Source organism: Saccoglossus kowalevskii, chromosome 3 (genome assembly GCF_978046115.1).
Source record: "Saccoglossus kowalevskii chromosome 3, keSacKowa6.1, whole genome shotgun sequence".
NCBI classification, from domain to species: Eukaryota; Metazoa; Hemichordata; class Enteropneusta; family Harrimaniidae; genus Saccoglossus; species Saccoglossus kowalevskii.
In genome coordinates, this window is record NC_140643.1 from 39,678,041 (window position 1) to 39,702,764 (window position 24,724).

Here is a 24,724-nt window from a genome sequence, read left to right on the forward strand (position 1 = left end):
AGGGGTTTGTTTTGAACTAAAATTTATGAAATTATGTTTATGAGTTCCAAATAAAAAATATTGGCAGCGCACAAAAATTTTGAAGGACACTAAAACCATGACCATATCACAAACTTGTCTAACACTGTCTAAATATGTTTAAAAATTGTGTTTGTCTCAAAATTGTTCATGATCAGTGAGATCTTCGCACGTCACCCTAGTTGAATGCCCTTATCTGTATCTACCTTTGAATGAATACAATACGAGTATATACAAATGTACTAATTTGCATGTCAGTCATCATGTTAGTGAGTCGACGACTCCCTAACAAGTAACATAATAATAAATGTATTTCATCTGTAATGATTAACTAAATATTTTAGAAATCATATTTACAGACTTGTAAATTTAATAATAAAATCACAGCTGAATTATATGATGTAACACAATAAAGGGTGTTTGAAGTTCGACTCGTAACCGAACAACACGATCCGAATTTTGTCACGTAACTACAATAATAAATTCATCTCTAGATTTAGACTACTTAGACGTTCAGTTTGTATACGGGATCCAAAATAACTCTCACCTTGTTTGGTTTATTTGTTGCTATGATATAACAACTGGAGAACAATGACACAAAGTCACTTTTTTCTGCATGTCTTGTTTTTGCCACAATCGTCAGAACCGCTCTCACAGGTTCACCGGTGTTTACCGCAAAGCGTTGTGGGAAAGCTTGATCGAATCAAAGATGGCTGCCTCCACACCCGACGGTGAGTCAATCATTGCGAGAATATTTTCAACCAATATCGAGATTTTGTGCATTTATATTTTACTTGAATGTCGTAAAAAAAAGTCAGTGACGTCTGGAAAAAGTTTTAACTGCGAAATAATGCATATACATTTCGATTCAGCCTGGAGAGCCATGTCACGAGTGCATACTGTCACCGATAAACGTGTATAATAGCCATTGAAACGCCCGGAAGTAAGGAACCGTAATCGAAAGCGCCAACTGTTTATATTAGTACGTTTTGTAACGTGTTGAAATTGCTGCTAGTATGTAAAACATAATCCGTTGTTGGTAGCATGTCTGTAGTTATTAAAAACAAAGCCAGATAAAGAAAAATCGATATTCCTTGCATTTCACAGGTCATTCGCGTGACTGAAAGTTTTTTTAGAAAGACTTTTCAATGTACAAATCCAAACTCTAATCCTCCTGCACACAATTCAAATGCATATGCCCCTCAAGATTGTATATGCAATCATGGACGTACTAGCAATGTACGTCCATGATACAATATAGGTGCGTGGTCCCTAGCCCTGAGTACAGTCCTGTAGGTTGGCCTCCTTCCGCTGATCATTCGGCCCCCACAGTCCTGAGAAGTCGCATAGACCGGGGATTCGACACCCGCCTACAAATTTATGGCGGAGAACCGTTCTGCAGTTTACATGATTGTAACCAGCTAAAACATCTATCAATCAAATCCAGCGATCACAAATACCCTTTTTGCGGCCGAAAAACGAACCTACAGCACTGGAACGTTGGCAAAAACTAGTTTTACGCAACGAAACAACGTTTTGTTTATAAATACGTCAAGAACAAGATGGCGGTGTATACTTTCGGTTGACGTTGGAAAATGTCGATTTGATCGACTAGAGTAGAAAATCTTATGTAATTTCACTTCCAGTTAAGGCATACAGAATAGTTAGACGTGACGACCTGCTTATTTTTTAACTGCAAAGCTGAATGCCTCTTAAATCGCCCAATACATTCCTTCACAATAGTGTCGAATCCCTGCTCTATGCGACTTCTCAGGACTGTGGGGGCCGAATGATCAGCGGAAGGAGGCCAACCTACAGGACTGTACTCAGGGCTACGTGGTCCCAAAAGTGGTATCCAGAGAAGTGGGCCAGTTACGAGCCAGCAAATTCGTCGGTGAAGTGGGCCCGTAGGAAAAGTTGGCCAGTTATTTGATTACCCCCTAATACGATATACACGATATACAATATTTAGCTGTACTATGTCAAAAACAACTTGTACAGAGGCAACACCTACCGTTTGACTTCATTCACAGTCAGCTGGCATTAGTGTCGCTGGGTGTATATGATAGAGGGAAGTTTAGCCCTGCGTACAGTGCTATGTGTACGGGGACGCGGTCGGTTGATAGATGTCCCCACCCTGCGTACCTCCATAGACAAAGTCCGGGAGCGCATCGTAATTGGTGCGCGCAAGTTAAAAATAAGTAGTTTCCCAGCCGAAATCAGTTGAAATAACGATAGTTAACCGTAATAACCATTACAAAGTGATCTGAAACTGAAATGTCTTTAAAAAGCGACTAGTAAAGACGGACAAAATGTAAACGCGTAGGTACCGGAAGAATTATCCACCAAACGCCGCCATTTTTAATTTCATTCATGCAAGAGAATGTGTTTGTTATTAGGGCAAAGTATACGATTTCATCCACAATTGGACTCCGAACTGGGAGTTTTGGATATACATTTTTGTATCTGGTGATCGTTCATCATTTTTGGCACCTGGGCATGTTATTTCATTAACAAATTTATATTTTTCAAAGTCCCGGACATTGTCTATGGAGGTACGCAGGGCTGTGGTGGGGACATCTATCAACCGAACACGTCCCTGTACATCTATCAACCAAACACGTCCCTGGCTAAGGGAAGTTGTGCAACCAAATTTGCTGAGTTCGCAGTTTTTCGCTGATAAAAATATAACTAAGGCAAAAACTCTATCAATAATCCACCCAAAACATTTAACGCATAAAAATAGAATACGTATTTTGACCTCTATGTGGCCAACCAATGACTGGACACGATACGTTTGCGGTCGTTGCCAAAGAGCCCCGCGTCCATCGCCTGGTGATGCTCTTCCGTTTCACCCCTTCCGGAATGTAACAACTGTTACTTTCACAGCCTAATCACAGGTTTTTCAAAAAACGTCGAAAAAACACAAGAATTAGTAGAAATATTCCTGTTTTGGGCAGATTATTGATAGAGAATAATGTCTTTATTACAACAATTCTGAAAAACCGTGAGTTTTTGCCTTAGTTTTTTTCTTATCAGCGAAAAACTGTAAACTCGGCAAATTTGGTTGCGCAACTTCCCTCTATTATATACACCCAGCGACACCGATGCCAGCTGACTGTGACTTCATTATATGATTTTTAGTCAAGTTTTTTGAACCAACGTGTCGTCGCCATGAAATGTGAAGATCCCACACCAGATATCGAGGCACCACAAATATGTTAATCCATACAATTTATATATAAATATATATGTGTGTGTGTATGTACATTCTGCATGCTAAGAAAGCTTTATTAGCTCCGCTGTCGACTTTATCGAGCGGAGCTTATCATATGAGTGATTGTCCGGCGTCGTCCGTGTCAATGTTTTACTTTTTCAACTTCTTCTTGAAAACTACAAGCCTGAATGCTTTGATACTTGGTGTATATGTACCTTGGGTAGACCTCTCTTAGGTTTGTTCATTTCATGTTGATATCTTCAATTCTCTAATTTTGGTGAATATTTTTGTCATTTTTGGTAAAAAGTGATATTTTCAATTTCTTTTAAAAAACCGCAAGTGCAATTGCTTTGATATTACATATATAGGTACTACATGTGGACCTCTCTCAGATTTGTTCATTTTGTGATGATATCTTCAATTCTCTAATTTTGGTGAATATTTTTGTCATTTTTGGTAAAAAGTGATATTTTCGACTTCTTGTTAAAAACCAAAAGTTCAATTGCTTTGATATTACATATATAGATACTACATGTAGACCTTTCTCAGATTTGTTCATTTCGTGATGATATCTTCAATTCTCTAATTTTGGTGAATATTTTTGTCATTTTTGGTAAAAAGTGATATTTTCGACTTCTTGTTAATAACCGATTGCTTTGATACTATACATATTGTTCATTTTCTAATGATGTCTTCAGTTCTTTAATTGAAATGTGCATTGCTAACAGCGGAGCTATCTCAGCCGATAGGCTGCTTGTTAAATATGCTAGCGGTGCTAACTTTGCTGCTGTAATTTCTTCGTACTGTCAATAAACAGGTTGTACTAATTACCGGAGACAATCAGAAAGGAATAACTGATGCGTGGGTCAAAGCCAGCAATCCACGTACGTAAAGTAGCAAATTCTGACAGCTATTCACTATTTTCATGATCGACGCCCGAACGTTCAGGCGAGTTGAGTCCGCCATGTTGTTTACTAGTTTTGCCTATCATTCAATACTGGACTACACAATTTGATTCACAGGGACAACAATGCACCTCGAAAGGGTGTCTGGACAATTCAGCCCTGGTATATAATACATTCGATATGTGTTCATATGCATATGCATAAGCCTACTCATCAAGCATTTCATGAAATGAAACTCATCAAACAAAGCATGTTGGTTTGAATTTTAGTGAACATGTATTTCGACTAGTACGGTATGGAAATAGCATGGGAAATAGCAACACACTACCTCGAAACTAACGCCCGTCAAATTGAGTCACGTATATGGCGTTGCATCATCCCCTCAAAACATCGACAAAACTACTATTTCCGAGTACTAGAATTCACAACTGATATGGGATAATTTCAAAGTTATTAGAAAGTTTGTAGAGTGGTTTTAATGATTGTTAAAATAGTATCTGGCACACTTTGTAACTGGTCCACCTTTCCTGCTGGCCCACCATTCCTGCTGCCCACTTTGTAACTGGCCCACCTTTCCTGCTGGCCCACTTCGTAACTGGCCCACCTTTCCTGCTGGCCCACTTTGTAACTGGCCCACCTCGTAACTGGCCCACCTTTCCTGCTGCCCACTTTGTACATGTAACTGGCCCACCTTTCCTGCTGGCCCACTTCGTAACTGGCCCACCTTTCCTGCTGGCCCACCTTTCCTGCTGCCCACTTCGTAACTGACCCACCTTTCCTGCTGGCCCACTTCGTAACTGGCCCACCTTTCCTGCTGGCCCACTTCGTAACTGGCCCACCTCGTAACTGGCCCACCTTTCCTGCTGCCCACTTCGTAACTGGCCCACCTTTCCTGCTGCCCACTTCGTAACTGGCCCACCTTTCCTGCTGGCCCACTTCATAACTGACCCACCTTTCCTGCTGCCCACTTCGTAACTGGCCCACCTTTCCTGCTGCCCACTTCGTAACTGGCCCACCTTTCCTGCAGGCCCACTTTGTAACTGGCCCACCTTTCCTGCTGCCCACTTCGTAACTGACCCACCTTTCCTGCTGACCCATTTTGTAACTGGCCCACCTTTCCTGCTGCTCACTTTGTAATTGGCCCACCTCGTAACTGGCCCACCTTTCCTGCTGCCCACTTCGTAACTGCCCCACTTTTCCTGCTGGCTCACTTCGTAACTGGCCCACCTTTCCTGCTGGCCCACTTTGTAACTGGCCCACCTTTCCTGCTGGCCCACTTCGTAACTGACCCACCTTTTTTGCTGGCCCACTTTGTAACTGGCCCACTTCGTAACTGGCCCACCTTTCCTGCTGGCCCACTTTGTAACTGGTCCACCTTTCCTGCTGGCCCACTTTGTAACTGTCCCACCTTTCCTGCTGGCCCACTTTGTAACTGTCCCACCTTTCCTGCTGGCCCACTTTGTAACTGGCCCACCTTTCCTGCTGGCCCACTTCGTAACTGGCCCACCTTTCCTGCTGGCCCACTTCGTAACTGACCCACCTTTCCTGCTGGCCCACCTTGTAACTGGCCCACCTTTCCTGCTGCCCACTTCATAACTGGCCCACCTTTCCTGCTGGCCCACTTCGTAACTGGCCCACCTTTCCTGCTGGCCCACTTCGTAACTGGCCCACCTTTCCTGCTGGCCCACTTCGTAACTGGCCCACCTTTCCTGCTGGCCCACTTCGTAACTGGCCCACCTTTCCTGCTGGCCCACTTCGTAACTGGCCCACCTTTCCTGCTGGCCCACTTCGTAACTGGCCCACCTTTCCTGCTGCCCACTTCATAACTGACCCACCTTTCCTGCTGGCCCAATTCGTAACTGGCCCACCTTACCTGCTGGCCCAATTCATAACTGGCCCACCTTACCTGCTGGCCCACATTGTAACTGGCCCACCTTTCCTGCTGGCCCACTTCGTAACTGGCCCACCTTTCCTGCTGCCCACTTTGTAACTGGCCCACCTTTCCTGCTGCCCACTTCGTAACTGGCCCACCTTTCCTGCTGGCCCACTTCGTAACTGGCCCACCTTTCCTGCTGCCCACTTCGTAACTGACCCACCTTTCCTGCTGGCCTACTTCGTAACTGGCCCACCTTTCCTGCTGGCCCACTTTGTAACTGGCCCACCTTTCCTGCTAGCCCACTTCGTATCTGACCCACCTTTCCTGCTGGCCCACTTCGTAACTGGCCCACCTTTCCTGCTGGCCCACTTCGTAACTGGCCCACCTTTCCTGCTGGCCCACTTCGTAACTGGCCCACCTTTCCTGCTGCCCACTTCATAACTGACCCACCTTTCCTGCTGGCCCAATTCGTAACTGGCCCACCTTACCTGCTGGGCCAATTCATAACTGGCCCACCTTACCTGCTGGCCCACATTGTAACTGGCCCACCTTTCCTGCTGCCCACTTTGTAACTGGCCCACCTTTCCTGCTGGCCCACTTCGTAACTGGCCCACCTTTCCTGCTGCCCACTTCGTAACTGGCCCACCTTTCCTGCTGCCCACTTCGTAACTGGCCCACCTTTCCTGCTGGCCCACTTCGTAACTGGCCCACCTTTCCTGCTGCCCACTTCGTAACTGACCCACCTTTCCTGCTGGCCTACTTCGTAACTGGCCCACCTTTCCTGCTGGCCCACTTTGTAACTGGCCCACCTTTCCTGCTAGCCCACTTCGTATCTGACCCACCTTTCCTGCTGGCCCACCTTTCCTGCTAGCCCACTTCGTAACTGGCCCACCTTTCCTGCTGCCCACTTCGTAACTGGCCCACCTTTCCTGCTGGCCCACTTCGTAACTGGCCCACCTTTCCTGCTGGCCCACTTTGTAACTGGCCCACCTTTCCTGCTGCCCACTTTGTAACTGGCCCACCTTTCCAGCTGGCCCACTTTGTTACTGGCCCACCTTTCCAGCTGGCCCACTTCGTAACTGGCCCACCTTTCCTGCTAGCCCACTTCGTAATTGGCCCACCTTTCCTGCTGGCCCACTCTGTAACTGGCCCACCCTGTAACTGGCCCACCCTGTAACTGGCCCACCCTGTAACTGGCCCACCTTTTCTGCTGGCCCACTTCGTAACTGGCCCACCTTTCCTGCTGGCCCACTTCGTAACTGGCCCACCTTTCCTGCTGGCCCACTTCATAACTGACCCACCTTTCCTGCTGGCCCACTTCGTAACTGGCCCACCTTTCCTGCTGGCCCACTTCGTAACTGGCCCACCTTTCCTGCTGGCCCACTTTGTAACTGACTCACCTTTTTTGCTGGCCCACTTTGTAACTGGCCCACCTTTCCTGCTGGCCCACTTCGTAACTGGCCCACCTTTCCTGCTGGCCCACTTCGTAACTGGCCCACCTTTCCTGCTGGCCCACTTCGTAACTGGCCCACCTTTCCTGCTGGCCCACTTCGTAACTGGCCCACCTTTCCTGCTGCCCACTTCGTAACTGGCCCACCTTTCCTGCTGGCCCACTTCGTAACTGGCCCACCTTTCCTGCTGGCCCACTTTGTAACTGGCCCACCTTTCCTGCTGCCCACTTTGTAACTGGCCCACCTTTCCAGCTGGTCCACTTCGTAACTGGCCCACCTTTCCTGCTAGCCCACTTCGTAATTGGCCCACCTTTCCTGCTGGCCCACTCTGTAACTGGCCCACTCTGTAACTGGCCCACTCTGTAACTGGCCCACTCTGTAACTGGCCCACTTTGTAACTGGCCCACCTTTCCTGCTGGCCCACTTCGTAACTGGCCCACCTTTCCTGCTGCCCACTTCGTAACTGGCCCACCTTTCCTGCTGCCCACTTCGTAACTGGCCCACCTTTCCTGCTGGCCCACTTTGTAACTGGCCCACCTTTCCTGCTGGCCCACTTTGTAACTGGCCCACCTTTCCTGCTGCCCATTTCGTAACTGGCCCACCTTTCCTGCTGCCCACTTCGTAACTGGCCCACCTTTCCTGCTAGCCCACTTCGTAATTGGCCCACCTTTCCTGCTGGCCCACTCTGTAACTGGCCCACTCTGTAACTGGCCCACTTTGTAACTGGCCCACCTTTCCTGCTGGCCCACTTCGTAACTGGCCCACCTTTCCTGCTGGCCCATTTCGTAACTGGCCCACCTTTCCTGCTGCCCACTTCGTAACTGGCCCACCTTTCCTGCTGTCCCACTTCGTAACTGGCCCACCTTTCCTGCTGCCCACTTCGTAACTGGCCCACCTTTCCTGCTGCCCACTTTGTAACTGGCCCAACTTTCCTGCTGGCCCACTTTGTAACTGGCCCACCTTTCCTGCTGCCCATTTCGTAACTGGCCCACCTTTCCTGCTGCCCACTTCGTAACTGGCCCACCTTTCCTGCTGGCCCACCTTTCCTGCTGGCCCACTTCGTAACTGGCCCACCTTTCCTGCTGCCCACTTCGTAACTGGCCCACCTTTCCTGCTGGCCCATTTCGTAACTGGCCCCCCTTTCCTGCTGCCCACTTTGTAACTAGCCCACCTTTCCTGCTGCCCACTTTGTAACTGGCCCACCTATTTTGTATTTCCAAAAGGGGCATCTACTATTTTGAGGGTGATGGGGGGTACGGTTAGAGTTAGGATTATGGGTGGTGGGTACAATGGAAAGTTTTTCTATCGTGACTATTGACACACAAAAACATGATGCCGGGCCAATGAGGGTACTTGTATTTCCAATTCAGATTTACATCGGTCAGTCATAACAAAGTTCACATATTTTAAGTGCATTTATTTACGGGTGCCTCAAAAGCGTCCAAAAATGTGTCTGAGGCGAGTTGTGCAGGCATGCAGAAGCCATAATATTGTTGTGTGCATGTTGATCTGTACGTTTTGAGGGCATGCAGATGCCATGCAAGTCAAGTTTGTGTGTACTACATACCAATTATTTTTAATACGCAGATGAAACAATAATTCGTAAAAGGTTGCTTTTTGATGGTGATGGAGGCGGAGATGACAGAAGAATAAGTAATTTATTGAAGACTTTTATAAAGTGGTGTCACTCTAGTGGAACAGATGAAGAATGGTTAGTACTACAAGTGTTGCTTTGCTTATCTCTGGGTAGCCATCTTTGTGTTTTGGTTAGAACAGATGAATGTGATGTTAATCTGTTTTTAAATGAATAAATTAAAAAATGTCTCTAATTGTGATTGGCATAAAAACACAGCGTGATTGCATTGAGTTGGTGAAAAAATGCATTCCCCAGTACATCAACTAAATATACCACCTTTGTACACTTGTCTGTCAATAAAATTTTAACATGCCTATGTTAAAATTTTCCTCCAAGATAAATCTTCAAGAAGAACAATAACTCATGAAAAGATAAAACATGTTTTTACACCTTCATGTATTTTTACACCTTAGCAAACCAAGAATTTATACTACATGTACATGTAGTATTGTTACAGTAAGAATTCATTACCGAGTGTGATCTGGTATTTGGTATGAGAAGCATATAAATATATTTCCAGCATTTTTAAAGTGTATGTCTGTCAGGTATATATATAATGTTTTACATACTCTCTTTCATTCAGTACTGCCACGTATCAGAGGATGTTGTCCACTTTGACCCAGTGTGAATTCTCTATGGAGAAAACAAAAATGGTGTATGATATGAATCTTAGAGAGATGGCAAAATATGAACAAATTTATAAAGATATTGGTAAGTAATGTGCCGACTACTACCATTATGTTAATTAAAGTAAACTGTATACATGACATCACAAAAATGGCCAAGAAACATGACAATGTGCATCTTCCATCTCTCCATTTTAATTTGAAAAGAGACAAATTAAGAAGAAAAATTGTTTAACTGATTATAGTATAATATTGTTTCAATTTACAGAAAAAGCAATCAGTGACGCACATCATACTATTTCCTCAAGTAAATCTGAGTTGCAACATGCCAAGCGTGTGAGGAAGAATCGACAAGAATATGATGCATTAGCTAAAGTTATACAGAAACATCCAGATAGACAGAAAACACTGAAGTGAGTAACACAGTAAACTGATATCTTATTTGTATGTATTAAAGTGAACCTAAATGCGGCCATATATATAGTTGTGTATATTCTAAACTGTATTCGAAATAACATTGCTGTGGTTTAATTTTGTTTTAATTATAACTGTAGCTTGGATAGGCATTTGAAGTGCTTGCAATTAAACACCATGGAGGCCATTCATGGAAGGGAATAAATAATGAACGAACATATTTAACATCCGGGTACTTTTCAAAGCTATGACGTTTTAGTATCTGATCGCATTCGTATACGCCATTGTACATAGCCGTTCATGCTGCCAAGCATTGTGTACTACTAGTACAAACTCAACTTTTATATGCACAGTGTGCTTTTTATAACTTGGGTTGAACATCATGTGTTTGAATCACAGTTTTCTGAGAGTGAAAGACCAATTATGTTAAAGTACCGTACTTCCCCGATCGTAAGCCCCTCCCGAGTATGAAGCCCATCCCTATATTTAGTCCCCGTTCGGACATAGTCCGAAAACGGGGACTTATGTTTTGCCCTGTGTTCGTCCGTGCATGCGTCCGTAATCACCTGTATCTCGAACATGCATGGACCGATTAAGTTCAAACTTCACTCATACATCACACATTATATGGGACATATGCACATGCATTTTTTTCATGATCCGATTAACGATAACCGAATAGCGGCCATTTTAAGGCCGAAAATGCATCAAAATTGTACATTTTCACCATTCCGGACCCGGATCTCAGTTATGCATGGACGTATTTTGTTCAAATTTGGTACATACATTAAACATAATAGGACCTTGATGCACGTCATTTTTTTTTTGGATCGGGTCTGAAATGGCCGACTGGCGGCCATTTTGTTTTAAAGAATTCAGTTCTGGATCCGTATCTGAGACATGCTTGGATTGATCGAGTTCAAACTTCACACACACAAGGTACATCATGTCACAAATATGTATGTGCATTTGTTTCATGATCTCATTAACGATAGCCAAATGGCGGCCGCTTTAAGGCCGAAAATGCATTGAAATCGCACATTTTCACCATTCCGGACCCGGATCTCAGTTATGCATGGACGGATTTCGTTCAAATTTGGTATATACATTAAATATAATAGGACCTTGATGCATGTCATTTTTTTTTTTCGGATTAAGTTCGAAATGGCCGACTGGCGGCCATTTTGTAAAAGAATTCAGTTCTGGATCCGTATCCAAGACATGTTTGGATTGGTCAAGTTCAAACTTCACACACACATGGTGCATCATGTCACAAATAGATATGTGCGTTTGTTTCATGATCCGCTTAACAATAGCTGAATGATGGCCATTTTAAGGCAGAAAATGCATCAAAATCACGTATTTTCACAATTTCGGAACCGGATCTCAATCATGCATGTTGTACATATGCAGGTGCATTTCGGTCATGATCTGCTTTGAATGTATATGTGATTGTCACTCAAATATGAATGGAACGGGGACGTGTCATTGACAATGACTTGTTTTACTTGGTATTTATCTTGGACGTACGTCCATGGTATTTATCGAGTTGAGAGTATTCACGATTATAAGCCCAGAGTGTTTTTACTGGGCGTCGACGATATTCTTTAAAATATGCGTGTAAAAGATGTGTTTCATTTCATAATAATCGTGATTGGCATGGTAGTTTGGTTCATGCTTTTAGTTTTATGAGAAAACTCGCATTCAATTCAGAGTGCATGGCGAACGTACACAAAGTGGTTCGCAACCTTTCTCTTCTATCATTTACTCAGGATGAGCCCCGATGTTGCAATTCTGGAGTAATCCATATTTCTTTGAGTAGTAGCTTTCGAAAAGCCAAAAATGTGATCGTTAAGTCGTGTACCTGGTTATTGGGCATGGTTTACTTTGAGACTACCATGAAAGGCTTTGAACGATGAGACATGTTGGCGACCGAGAAAGGTTACTATTAACCGTCGTTTATATTTCGGAAATTGCGAATTGCCAGTTTTTAGGGAAAAAATCATTGTTTTTCCGTTGCAATCAGTGCTACAGGTCGCATTTTAACATTGCGGTAATTCACTTCCGCATTGCGTTAAAAAATCATTGTCAATAATCGGAAAATTTCATCATTAGGACACATCATTTTGTTATGTCAAAGGAAGTTGTTCCAGGTCAAATCGTGCTGAAAAATGTCATGGTGGAAAATTGCTTTGCGTCGTGAGTTTGCGTACGATCGAAAACATACCAAAACGAAGATAATGATAAATGCCTTCGTCCACTGTTTCCTCGCAGACCCTACCCATTATTTCACCGTAAATTCAGACGGTATGTAAATCGTATTGTAATAAAATGTGTGTTTTTTATGAACATGTTTGTTTCTTCATTGTAAGTGTCGTTCAAATCAATGACGCATATTTTTTTCAAAAATAAGTATTATTTCCCCGAGCCCGGTGTGGTGAACGAATAGTTTTTTTGGATAATATTTCGTTGTTTGCAAGATGGTTACAGTGTTTAACCCCGAAACAAAATAATTTGGTTGGTTGGTCCTAGAGTACAAGCTCATCCCTTACTTTTCCCTTACCTGTTCATGCCTCCGGGCTTATGATCAGGGAAGTACGGTATACTGTGACGATTCAGATCAGTCCAGTGTGAGTGATGAGAGTATATCGTCGACGATGCCCCTTGTTCAGATGATAGTTTTATTTCAAATTACACGGAAGTCTGTGAACAATCTGCTTGGTGTTCCTGTGACACTTGTCCCATGATTTGCCAGTGCAGCCCCGTGAATACATGGGCGAAAATGTTTCCACCACCACCTTATGAACTCAAGATGCATATTTTGAATAATTTGCACGCCGCACAGTCCAGTACTGGAAACGGCACAAAATGCAAAACAAAACAAAATGCCTGTCTTGATCAATCGCACATCCATAATGTTTGTATGTTGATACGCTTGTAAATAACATTAACGTAAAAGTAGAAACAACCTAGACTAGAAGTCAATTCACCAGTCCAGCTAACTATGGCTCCCTAAGTTGCTTATATTTAATCAGATACTATTTCGTCATCATGCTTTGTTACCTTACCTGTTTATACCTCATGAGGGCGTTTTTTATGGCAAGATGGCGCAAACGGAAGTCCTTCACAGGTTTATGGTTTCTCATATTTAAATCATCATAACTCTGAAGATAATCATTTTTTTTTTTTTTTTTTTTCAAATTTATAATCAAATATACAATACAAACACCAAAATAGGCTCTATTTAGTTCCCCTTTAACCCTTTGAGAACCATAATTCTTTCTCAAGTTTTGGTGCAAAAAGCAAACATAAAGTTTCTGAGTGTGAGCAATAAATCATTCTCCTTCCGAAGCTTTGAGAAATGTCACTTTGAAAAAACTTTGAGCTACACAGGAATGTAAGCATAACTTCTTTATCCACAGATAAGTAAATTTTTACGAGTACCCAATAACAAAAAATACAAAAAAAAAAAGATTTGGTTCAACATTTTTAAAAAGTATTTTTCAATATTTTCTGATAATTTTGTATCAAATGACATAATTTCTTTTTGGATATCATTTCCAATATTATGTGGGTTCAAAATTTGTAAATAGTAACAAAAGTTGACTCGGACAGTTAAACTCCTGTTATAAAGTTAGTTTTACTAGTAACATTGCAAGTTTGGTGTACTTCAATCTGAACAAAACATTTAGGAAGTAAACTTCAACATTATCTCTGATTACTGTACTTGCTTACATATTATTATTATTTTCAATAAATTTCTTAGGAAACTAGAAGAATTGGACAGGCACTTGTCTTCACTGACAGAACAGAAAGCTGCTCTTGAGAATAAGGTGAGATGCTTTGTACTAATTCACTATGTTCAATTACCCACCATAGACTCCGGACAGTCAAAATGACTATTTTGAACTGTAGGCATTAATCTGTGATTCAGCCAATGACAGAGAGAGAAATCCAGGTCAGGGGAAGCCCCATAACTTCATAGATTTTCTTCCACGTCACACACCACGTGACCAAGGCAAAGAGAGCAACGCCACTGTGGCATCACACCATGCACTGAGTGTGCATCATAGCAAAAACAGTGCAATTCAGTTTTCTGAAGAAGCCGTGAGCAAAAAAACTCAAATGACGCAACTGGGATTTCAAGGTCTGGGATGTTTTTCAGGGTCGTGTGCGTGTTGCCAAGACTGATCATGCTTTCAGTTCTGGGGCCTTGTGAATGGAGTGCTAGCATGAGCGAAAGTCCTACAGGTACCTTGGTACTGTGTTGATGAGTGGGAGGCCAGACAGCAGTGGATCCCCTTGTTGATCTGAGGGCATCCTTGCAGTCTGCTATTGCAGGCAGAATTTTGCTCAATCGTGCCAGCAACGGTTAGGCTGCGATCCTGGAGCTTGTTGCTCCTATGAGGGCCTTTTGCGGGTCCCTCAGTGGATTCCTCCTCGCAGCGTGTCAGGGTTTGCCTCAGAGATTTGTGCTGTGGTTGAGGACCTGCCAGGACAAATTGCATCCCTTGCAGGTTGGGTAGACCAAATGCAGGGGGAGCAGGTTGCCTCCACTGCAGTTGCACCTTGCTTAGCAAGCCGGAAGAAGCACACCAGCAAACGATATTCGCGTTCAAGGGATGCTTCCTCCTGGGATCCCCCCAATCCAAGCCCCGACCTTCCCATCATTTTTGGGAAGCAGGTGGGGCACAGACTGGTGGTACCTAGACCTAGTCCACAGGCGGCCGACAGAGGGCTGGCCATCAGGCCTCCGATTTCACAGGGGACCATGCAGGGCAGGACATTTGTTTTGTACCCCCTCTCCACTATGCCAGCCAGGAATCCGTCTGTCACAGAACCCGCTCATCACACCATGCCATAGAATGCTCTCATCACGCCATGCCACAGAACGCTCTCATCACGCCATGCCACAGAACGCTCTCATCACGCCATGCCACAGAACCCGCTCATCACACCATACCACAGAATGCTTTCATCACGCCATGCCACAGAATGCTCTCATCACACCATGCCACAGAACGCTATCATCACACCATGCCACAGAATGCAATCATCACACCATGCCACAGAACCCTCTCATCTCACCATACCACAGAATGTAATCATCACACCATGCCACAGAATGCTCTCATCACACCATGCCACAGAACGCTCTCATCACACCATGCCACAGAACGCTCTCATCACACCATGCCACAAAATGCTCTCATCTCACCATACCACAGAATGCTCCTATCACACCATGCCAGAGAATGCTCTCATCTCACCATACCATAGAATGCAATCATCAAACCATGCCACAAAATGCTGTCATCACACCATGCCCCAGAATGCTCTCATCAAACCATGCCACAAAATGCTCTCATCTCACCATACCACAGAACACTCTCATCACATCATGCCACAGAACGCTCTCATCACACCATGCCACAGAACACTTATTACGCCATGCCACAGAACCCTCTTATTACACCATGTCACAGAACACTGTCACCACACCATGCTACAGAACACTGTCATCACACCATGTCACAGAATGCTATCATCACACCATGTCACAGAACACTGTCATCATACCATGTCACAGAACACTGTCATCATACCATGCCCAAGAATGCTCTTATCTCACCATGCCACAGAATGCTCTCATCTCACCATACCATAGAATGCAATCATCAAACCATGCCACAAAATGCTCTCATCACACCATGCCCCAGAATGCTCTCATCAAACCATGCCACAAAATGCTCTCATCTCACCATACCACAGAACACTCTCATCACACCATGCCACAGAACACTTATTACGCCATGCCACAGAACCCTCTTATTACACCATGTCACAGAACACTGTCACCACACCATGCTACAGAACACTGTCATCACACCATGTCACAGAATGCTATCATCACACCATGTCACAGAACACTGTCATCACACCATGTCACAGAACACTGTCATCACACCATGCCACAGAACCCTCTCATCACACCATGTCACAGAACGCTCTCATCACACCATGCCACAGAACGCTCTCATCACACCATGCCACAGAACCCTCTCATCACACCATGCCACAGAACATTCTCATCACACCATGCCCCAGAATGCTCTCATCTCACCATACCACAGAATGCTCCTATCACACCATGCCACAGAATGCTCTCATCTCACCATACCACAGAATGCTCTCATCTCACCATACCATAGAATGCAATCATCAAACCATGCCACAAAATGCTCTCATCACACCATGCCACAAAATGCTCTCATCACACCATGCCACAGAATACTGTAATCACACCATGCAACAGAACGCTCTCTTCACACCATTGCACAGAACGCTCTCATCACACCATGCCACAGAACACTGTCATCACACTATGCCACAGAACACTGTCATCACACCATGCCACAGAACACTGTCATCACACCATGGCCACAGCACACTCTCATCACACCATGTCACAGAACACTATCATCACACCATGCCACAGAACACTTATTACACCATGCCACAGAACCCTCTTATTACACCATGTCACAGAACACTGTCACCACACCATGCTACAGAACACTGTCATCACACCATGTCACAGAATGCTATCATCACACCATGTCACAGAACACTGTCATCACACCATGTCACAGAACACTGTCATCACACCATGCCACAGAACCCTCTCATCACACCATGTCACAGAACACTATCATCACACCATGTCACAGAACGCTCTCATCACACCATGCCACAGAACGCTCTCATCACACCATGCCACAGAACCCTCTCATCACACCATGCCACAGAACATTCTCATCACACCATGCCCCAGAATGCTCTCATCTCACCATACCACAGAATGCTCCTATCACACCATGCCACAGAATGCTCTCATCTCACCATACCACAGAATGCTCTCATCACACCATGCCCCAGAATGCTCTCATCAAACCATGCCACAGAATGCTCTCATCTCACCATACCATAGAATGCAATCATCAAACCATGCCACAAAATGCTGTCATCACACCATGCCCCAGAATGCTCTCATCAAACCATGCCACAAAATGCTCTCATCTCACCATACCACAGAACACTCTCATCACACCATGCCACAGAACACTCTTATCACACCATGCTACAGAACACTGTCATCACACCATGCCACAGAATGTAATCATCACACCATGCCACAAAATGCTCTCATCACACCATGCCCCAGAATGCTCTCATCAAACCATGCCACAGAATGCTCTCATCACACCATGCCACAGAATGCTCTCATCACACCATGCCACAGAACACTCTCATCACACCATGCCACAGAATGCTCTCATCACACCATGCCACAGAACACTCTCATTACACCATGCCACAGAACACTCTCATCACACCATGCCACAGAACACTCTCATCACACCATGCCACAGAATACTGTAATCACACCATGCAACAGAACGCTCTCTTCACACCATTGCACAGAACGCTCTCATCACACCATGCCACAGAACACTGTCATCACACTATGCCACAGAACACTGTCATCACACCATGCTACAGAACACTGTCATCACACCATGCCACAGAACACTGTCATCACACCATGCCACAGAACACTCGCATCACACCATGTCACAGAACACTATCATCACACCATGTCACAGAACACTTATTACATCATGCCACAGAACCCTCTTATTACACCATGTCACAGAACACTGTCACCACACCATGCTACAGAACACTGTCATCACACCATGTCACAGACCGCTATCATCACACCATGTCACAGAACACTGTCATCACACCATGCCACAGAACCCTCTCATCACACCATGTCACAGAACACTATCATCACACCATGTCACAGAACGCTCTCATCGCACCATGTCACAGAACGCTCTCATCACACCATGCCACAGAACGCTCTCATCACACCATGCCACAGAACCCTCTCATCACACCATGCCACAGAACATTCTCATCACACAATGCCCCAGAATGCTCTCATCTCACCATACCACAGAATGCTCCTATCACACCATGCCACAGAATGCTCTCATCTCACCATACCACAGAATGCTCTCATCTCACCATACCATAGAATGCAATCATCAAACCATGCCACAGAACACTCTCATTGCTCCATGCCACAGAACACTGTCATCACACCATGCCACAGAACACTCTCATCACACCATGTCACTAACACTATCATCACACCATGCCACAGAACGCTCTTATTACACCATGTCACAGAACACTCTCATTGCACCATGCCACAGAACACAGTCATCACACCATGTCACAGAACACTCTCATTGCACCATGCCACAGAACACTGTCATCACACCATGCCACAGAACGCTCTCATCACACCATGCCACAGAATGCTCTCATCACACCATGCCACAGAACACTCTCATCACACCATGCCACAGAACACTCTCATCACACCATGCCACAGAACACTCTCATCACACCATGCCACAGAATGCTCTCATCACACCATGCCACAGAATACTGTAATCACACCATGCAACAGAACGCTCTCTTCACACCATTGCACAGAACACTGTCATCACACTATGCCACAGAACACTCATCACACCATGCTACAGAACACTGTCATCACACCATGCCACAGAACACTGTCATCTCACCATGCCACAGAACACTCTCATCAAACCATGCCACAGAATGCTCTCATCACACCATGCCACAGAACACTCTCATTACACCATGCCACAGAACACTCTCATCACACCATGCCACAGAACACTCTCATCTCTCCATGCCACAGAATGCTCTCATCACACCATGCCACAGAATACTGTAATCACACCATGCAACAGAACGCTCTCTTCACACCATTGCACAGAACACTGTCATCACACTATGCCACAGAACACTCATCACACCATGGTACAGAACACTGTCATCACACCATGCCACAGAACACTGTCATCTCACCATACCACAGAATGCTCCTATCACACCATGCCACAGAATGCTCTCATCTCACCATACCATAGAATGCAATCATCAAACCATGCCACAAAATGCTCTCATCACACCATGCCCCAGATTGCTCTCATCAAACCATGCCACAAAATGCTCTCATATCACCATACCACAGAATGCAATCATCACACCATGCTACAGAACACTGTCATCACACCATGCCACTGCTACAGAACACTGTCATCACACCATGCCACAGAACACTGTCATCACACCATGCCACAGAACACTCTCATCACACCATGCCACAGAACACTGTCATCACACCATGCCACAGAACACTCTCATCACACCATGCCACAGAACACTGTCATCACAGCATGCCACAGAACACTCTCATCACACCATGCCACAGAACCCTCTCATCACACCATGCCACAGAACATTCTCATTACACCATGCCACAGAACACTCTCATCACACCATGCCCCAGAATGCTCTCATCTCACCATACCACAGAATGCTTCTATCACACCATGCCAGAGAATGCTATCATATCACCATACCATAGAATGCAATCATCAAACCATGCCACAAAATGCTCTCATCACACCATGCCCCAGAATGCTCTCATCAAACCATGCCACAAAATGCTCTCATCATACCATGCCCCAGAATGCTCTCATCTCTCCATACCACAGAATGCTCTCATCTCACCATACCATAGAATGCAATCATCAAACCATGCCACAAAATGCTCTCATCACACCATGCCCCAGAATGCTCTCATCAAACCATGCCACAAAATGCTCTCATCTCACCATTGCACAGAACACTGTCATCACACTATGCCACAGAACACTCATCACACCATGCTACAGAACACTGTCATCACACCATGCCACAGAACACTGTCATCTCACCATACCACAGAATGCTCCTATCACACCATGCCACAGAATGCTCTCATCTCACCATACCATAGAATGCAATCATCAAACCATGCCACAAAATGCTCTCATCGCACCATGCCCCAGATTGCTCTCATCAAACCATGCCACAAAATGCTCTCATATCACCATACCACAGAATGCAATCATCACACCATGCTACAGAACACTGTCATCACACCATGCCACTGCTACAGAACACTGTCATCACACCATGCCACAGAACACTGTCATCACACCATGCCACAGAACACTCTCATCACACCATGCCACAGAACACTGTCATCACACCATGCCACAGAACACTCTCATCACACCATGCCACAGAACACTGTCATCACACCATGCCACAGAACATTCTCATCACACAATGCCCCAGAATGCTCTCATCTCACCATACCACAGAATGCTCCTATCACACCATGCCACAGAATGCTCTCATCTCACCATACCACAGAATGCTCTCATCTCACCATACCATAGAATGCAATCATCAAACCATGCCACAGAACACTCTCATTGCTCCATGCCACAGAACACTGTCATCACACCATGCCACAGAACACTCTCATCACACCATGTCACTAACACTATCATCACACCATGCCACAGAACGCTCTTATTACACCATGTCACAGAACACTCTCATTGCACCATGCCACAGAACACAGTCATCACACCATGTCACAGAACACTCTCATTGCACCATGCCACAGAACACTGTCATCACACCATGCCACAGAACGCTCTCATCACACCATACCACAGAATGCAATCATCACACCATGCTACAGAACACTGTCATCACACCATGCCACTGCTACAGAACACTGTCATCACACCATGCCACAGAACACTGTCATCACACCATGCCACAGAACACTCTCATCACACCATGCCACAGAACACTGTCATCACACCATGCCACAGAACACTCTCATCACACCATGCCACAGAACCCTCTCATCACACCATGCCACAGAACACTCTCATCACACCATGCCACAGAACACTCTCATCACACCATGCCCCAGAATGCTCTCATCTCACCATACCACAGAATGCTTCTATCACACCATGCCAGAGAATGCTCTCATCTCACCATACCACAGAATGCAATCATCACACCATGCCACAGAACGCTATCATCATACCATGCCCCAGAATGCTCTCATCTCTCCATGCCACAGAATGCTCTCATCTCACCATACCGTAGAATGCAATCATCAAACCATGCCACAAAATGCTCTCATCACACCATGCCCCTAAATGCTCTCATCAAACCATGCCACAAAATGCTCTCATCTCACCATACCACAGAACACTCTCATCACACCATGCCACAGAACACTGTCATCACACCATGCCACAGAACACTCTCATTGCACCATGCCACAGAATACTCTCATCACACCATGCCACAGAACACTCTCATCACACCATGCCACAGAACACTCTCATTGCACCATGCCACAGAATACTCTCATCACACCATGCCACAGAACACTGTCATCACACCATGCCACAGAACACTGTCATCACACCATGCCACAGAACACTCTCATCACACCATGTCACTAACACTATCATCACACCATACCACAGAACACTGTCATCACACCATGCCACAGAACCCTTTTATTACACCATGTCACAGAACCCTCTTATTACACTATGCCACAGAACATTCTCATCACACCATGCCACAGAACACTCTCATCACACCATGCCACAGAATGCTCTCATCACACCATGCCACAGAACACTCTCATCTCACCATGCCACAGAACACTGTCATCACACTATGCCACAGAACACTGTCATCACACCATGCTACAGAACACTGTCATCACACCATGCCACAGAACACTGTCATCACACCATGCCACAGAACACTGTCATCACACCATGTCACAGAACACTATCATCACACCATGCCACAGAACACTTATTACACCATGCCACAGAACCCTCTTATTACACCATGCCACAGAACACTGTCATCACACCATGTCACAGAACACTGTCATCACACCATGCTACAGAACACTGTCATCACACCATGTCACAGAACGCTATCATCACACCATGTCACAGAACACTGTCATCACACCATGTCACAGAACACTGTCATCACACCATGCCACAGAACCCTCTCATCACACCATGTCACAGAACGCTATCATGACACCATGTCACAGAACCCTCTCATCACACCATGTCACAGAACACTGTCATCACACCATGCCACAGAACTCTCTCATCACACCATGTCACAGAATACTGTCATCACACCATGTCACAGAATACTGTCATCACACCATGCTACAGAACACTATCATCACACCATACCACAGAACACTGTCATCACACCATGCTACAGAACACTGTCATCACACCATGTCACAGAACACTGTCATCACACTATGTCACAGAACACTGTCATCACACCATGCCACAGAACCCTGTCATCACACCATGTCACAGAACACTGTCATCACACCATGTCACAGAACGCTATCATCACACCATGTCACAGAACCCTCTCATCACACCATGTCACAGAACACTGTCATCACACCATGCCACAGAACCCTCTCATCACACCATGCCACAGAACCCTCTCATCACACCATGTCACAGAATACTGTCATCACACCATGCTACAGAACCCTCTCATCACACCATGTCACAGAACACTCTTATCATACCATGCTACAGAACACTGTCATCACACCATGTCACAGAACGCTATCATCACACCATGTCACAGAACACTGTCATCACACCATGTCACAGAACACTGTCATCACACCATGCCACAGAACCCTCTCATCACACAATGTCACAGAACACTGTCATCACACCATGTCACAGAACGCTATCATCACACCATGTCACAGAACACTGTCATCACACCATGCTACAGAACACTGTCATTACACCATGTCACAGAACACTCTCATCACACCATGCTGCAGAACACTGTCATCACAGCATGCCGCAGAACACTGTCATCACAGCATGCCACAGAACACTCTCATCACACCATGCCACAGAACACTCTCATCACACCATGCCACAGAACACTCTCATCACACCATGCCACAGAACACTCTCATCACACCATGCCACAGAACACTGTCATCACACCATGTCACAGAACGCTATCATCACACCATGTCACAGAACACTGTCATCACACCATGCCACAGAACACTGTCATCACACCATGCCACAGTGGGAATGAGGAGTTTAGTACCAGCTGCATGATGTGTGTATTCAGGTATACCTGTATCTAAATATTGTATTTTTATCATTTCAGCTTGAACTAAGGAGAAAGCAGTTCCATGTTCTAATAAGCTCCATACATGAATTGCAGCGTATATTAGACGGTAAGATTGAATGAAAAGTTGAATTATTTGAAAACACTCATTCATATTTTTGTCGAAGGATATCATTCCGTTTGTAGTAATTTTCAATGGTTGTTGCATGGAACATCAAAAATGTTTGGCATTCAAAAATAAATCACTTCGTTCTGTATCACTGTATCTTTGTCTATATGTTTTTGCAGAAGATGAAAAAGATGCCATGGAAACGCCGATGGATTCAACGCTGGACAGTTCGATGGAACTCGGCTCTACTAGCTAGAGATTTATTTGTAGATGTTTACTTTACACTTGGGATTTTTTTCGAGAAACTTTTAGGATCTGTAACAGAACATTGATTGTGTGTTATTTTTTACACAAAACTAGACTGGAGGTTATTTGACCAAATAAAACAAGCAAGATAATCTTTAATTCTTTGTTTGCAGAATTTCGTACATTTTTTGTGTTTTTCTTCTTATTATACCAGTGATATTTTCCACAAATAAACTATAGATTTTCATCAAAATATGTATGAAAAGGGATAATCATGAAGTTGCACTATGCATGTTACAGGTACAAGCTTTACATGTGGGGCTGTAGTAAGGATACACATATGGCAGTGCTCACTATGTATGTCACACATACACAAACTTTACATATGTAGCTGTAGCAAGGATATGCATATGGCAGTTCTCACTGCATGTTAGACATACACAAACTTTAAATGTGGGACTGTAGCAAGGATACATATTTGGCAGTTCTCACTATGCATGTTAGACATACACAAACTTTAAATGTGGGACTGTAACAAGGATACATGTTTGGCAGTTCTCACTGCATGTTAGACATACACAAACTTTAAATGTGGGACTGTAGCAAGGATACATGTTTGGCAGTTCTCACTATGCATGTTACACATACACAAACTCTAAATGTGGGGCTGTAACAAGGATACATGTTTGGCAGTTCTCACTTTATGTTACACATACACAAACTTTAAATGTGGGGCTGTAGCAAGGATACATGTTTGGCAGTTCTCACTTTATGTTACACATACACAAACTTTAAATGTGGGGCTGTAGCAAGGATACACATATGGCAGTTCTCACTATGTATGTTACACATACACAAACTCTAAATGTGGGGCTGTAACAAGGATACATGTTTGGCAGTTCTCACTATGTATGTCACACATACACAAACTCTAAATGTGGGGCTGTAACAAGGATACATGTTTGGCAGTTCTCACTATGTATGTCACACATACACAAACTCTAAATGTGGGGCTGTAGCAAG

General features: G+C 44.6%; 2 protein-coding genes across 2 annotated transcripts in view; one reads left to right on the top strand and one right to left on the bottom strand.

Annotated features, from left to right (window-relative positions):
- Positions 1-693, bottom strand: part of LOC102807102 (uncharacterized) — a 98,302-nt gene extending 97,609 nt beyond the window's left edge. The window contains exon 1 of the mRNA XM_006815922.3: positions 566-693. The gene's annotated coding sequence lies outside the window, so the exon portion shown is untranslated. The remainder of the gene's footprint in view (positions 1-565) is intronic.
- LOC102807610 (THO complex subunit 7 homolog) lies at positions 685-23,860 on the top strand. Its single transcript, XM_085497188.1, has 7 exons — positions 685-749; positions 9,055-9,178; positions 9,687-9,814; positions 9,998-10,142; positions 13,910-13,976; positions 23,386-23,455; positions 23,635-23,860. Exons 1-7 carry the CDS (start codon positions 728-730, stop codon positions 23,709-23,711), a joined length of 633 nt encoding a protein of 210 aa, XP_085353314.1. The 5' UTR covers positions 685-727; the 3' UTR covers positions 23,712-23,860.
- The last annotated feature ends 864 nt before the right edge of the window (positions 23,861-24,724 follow it).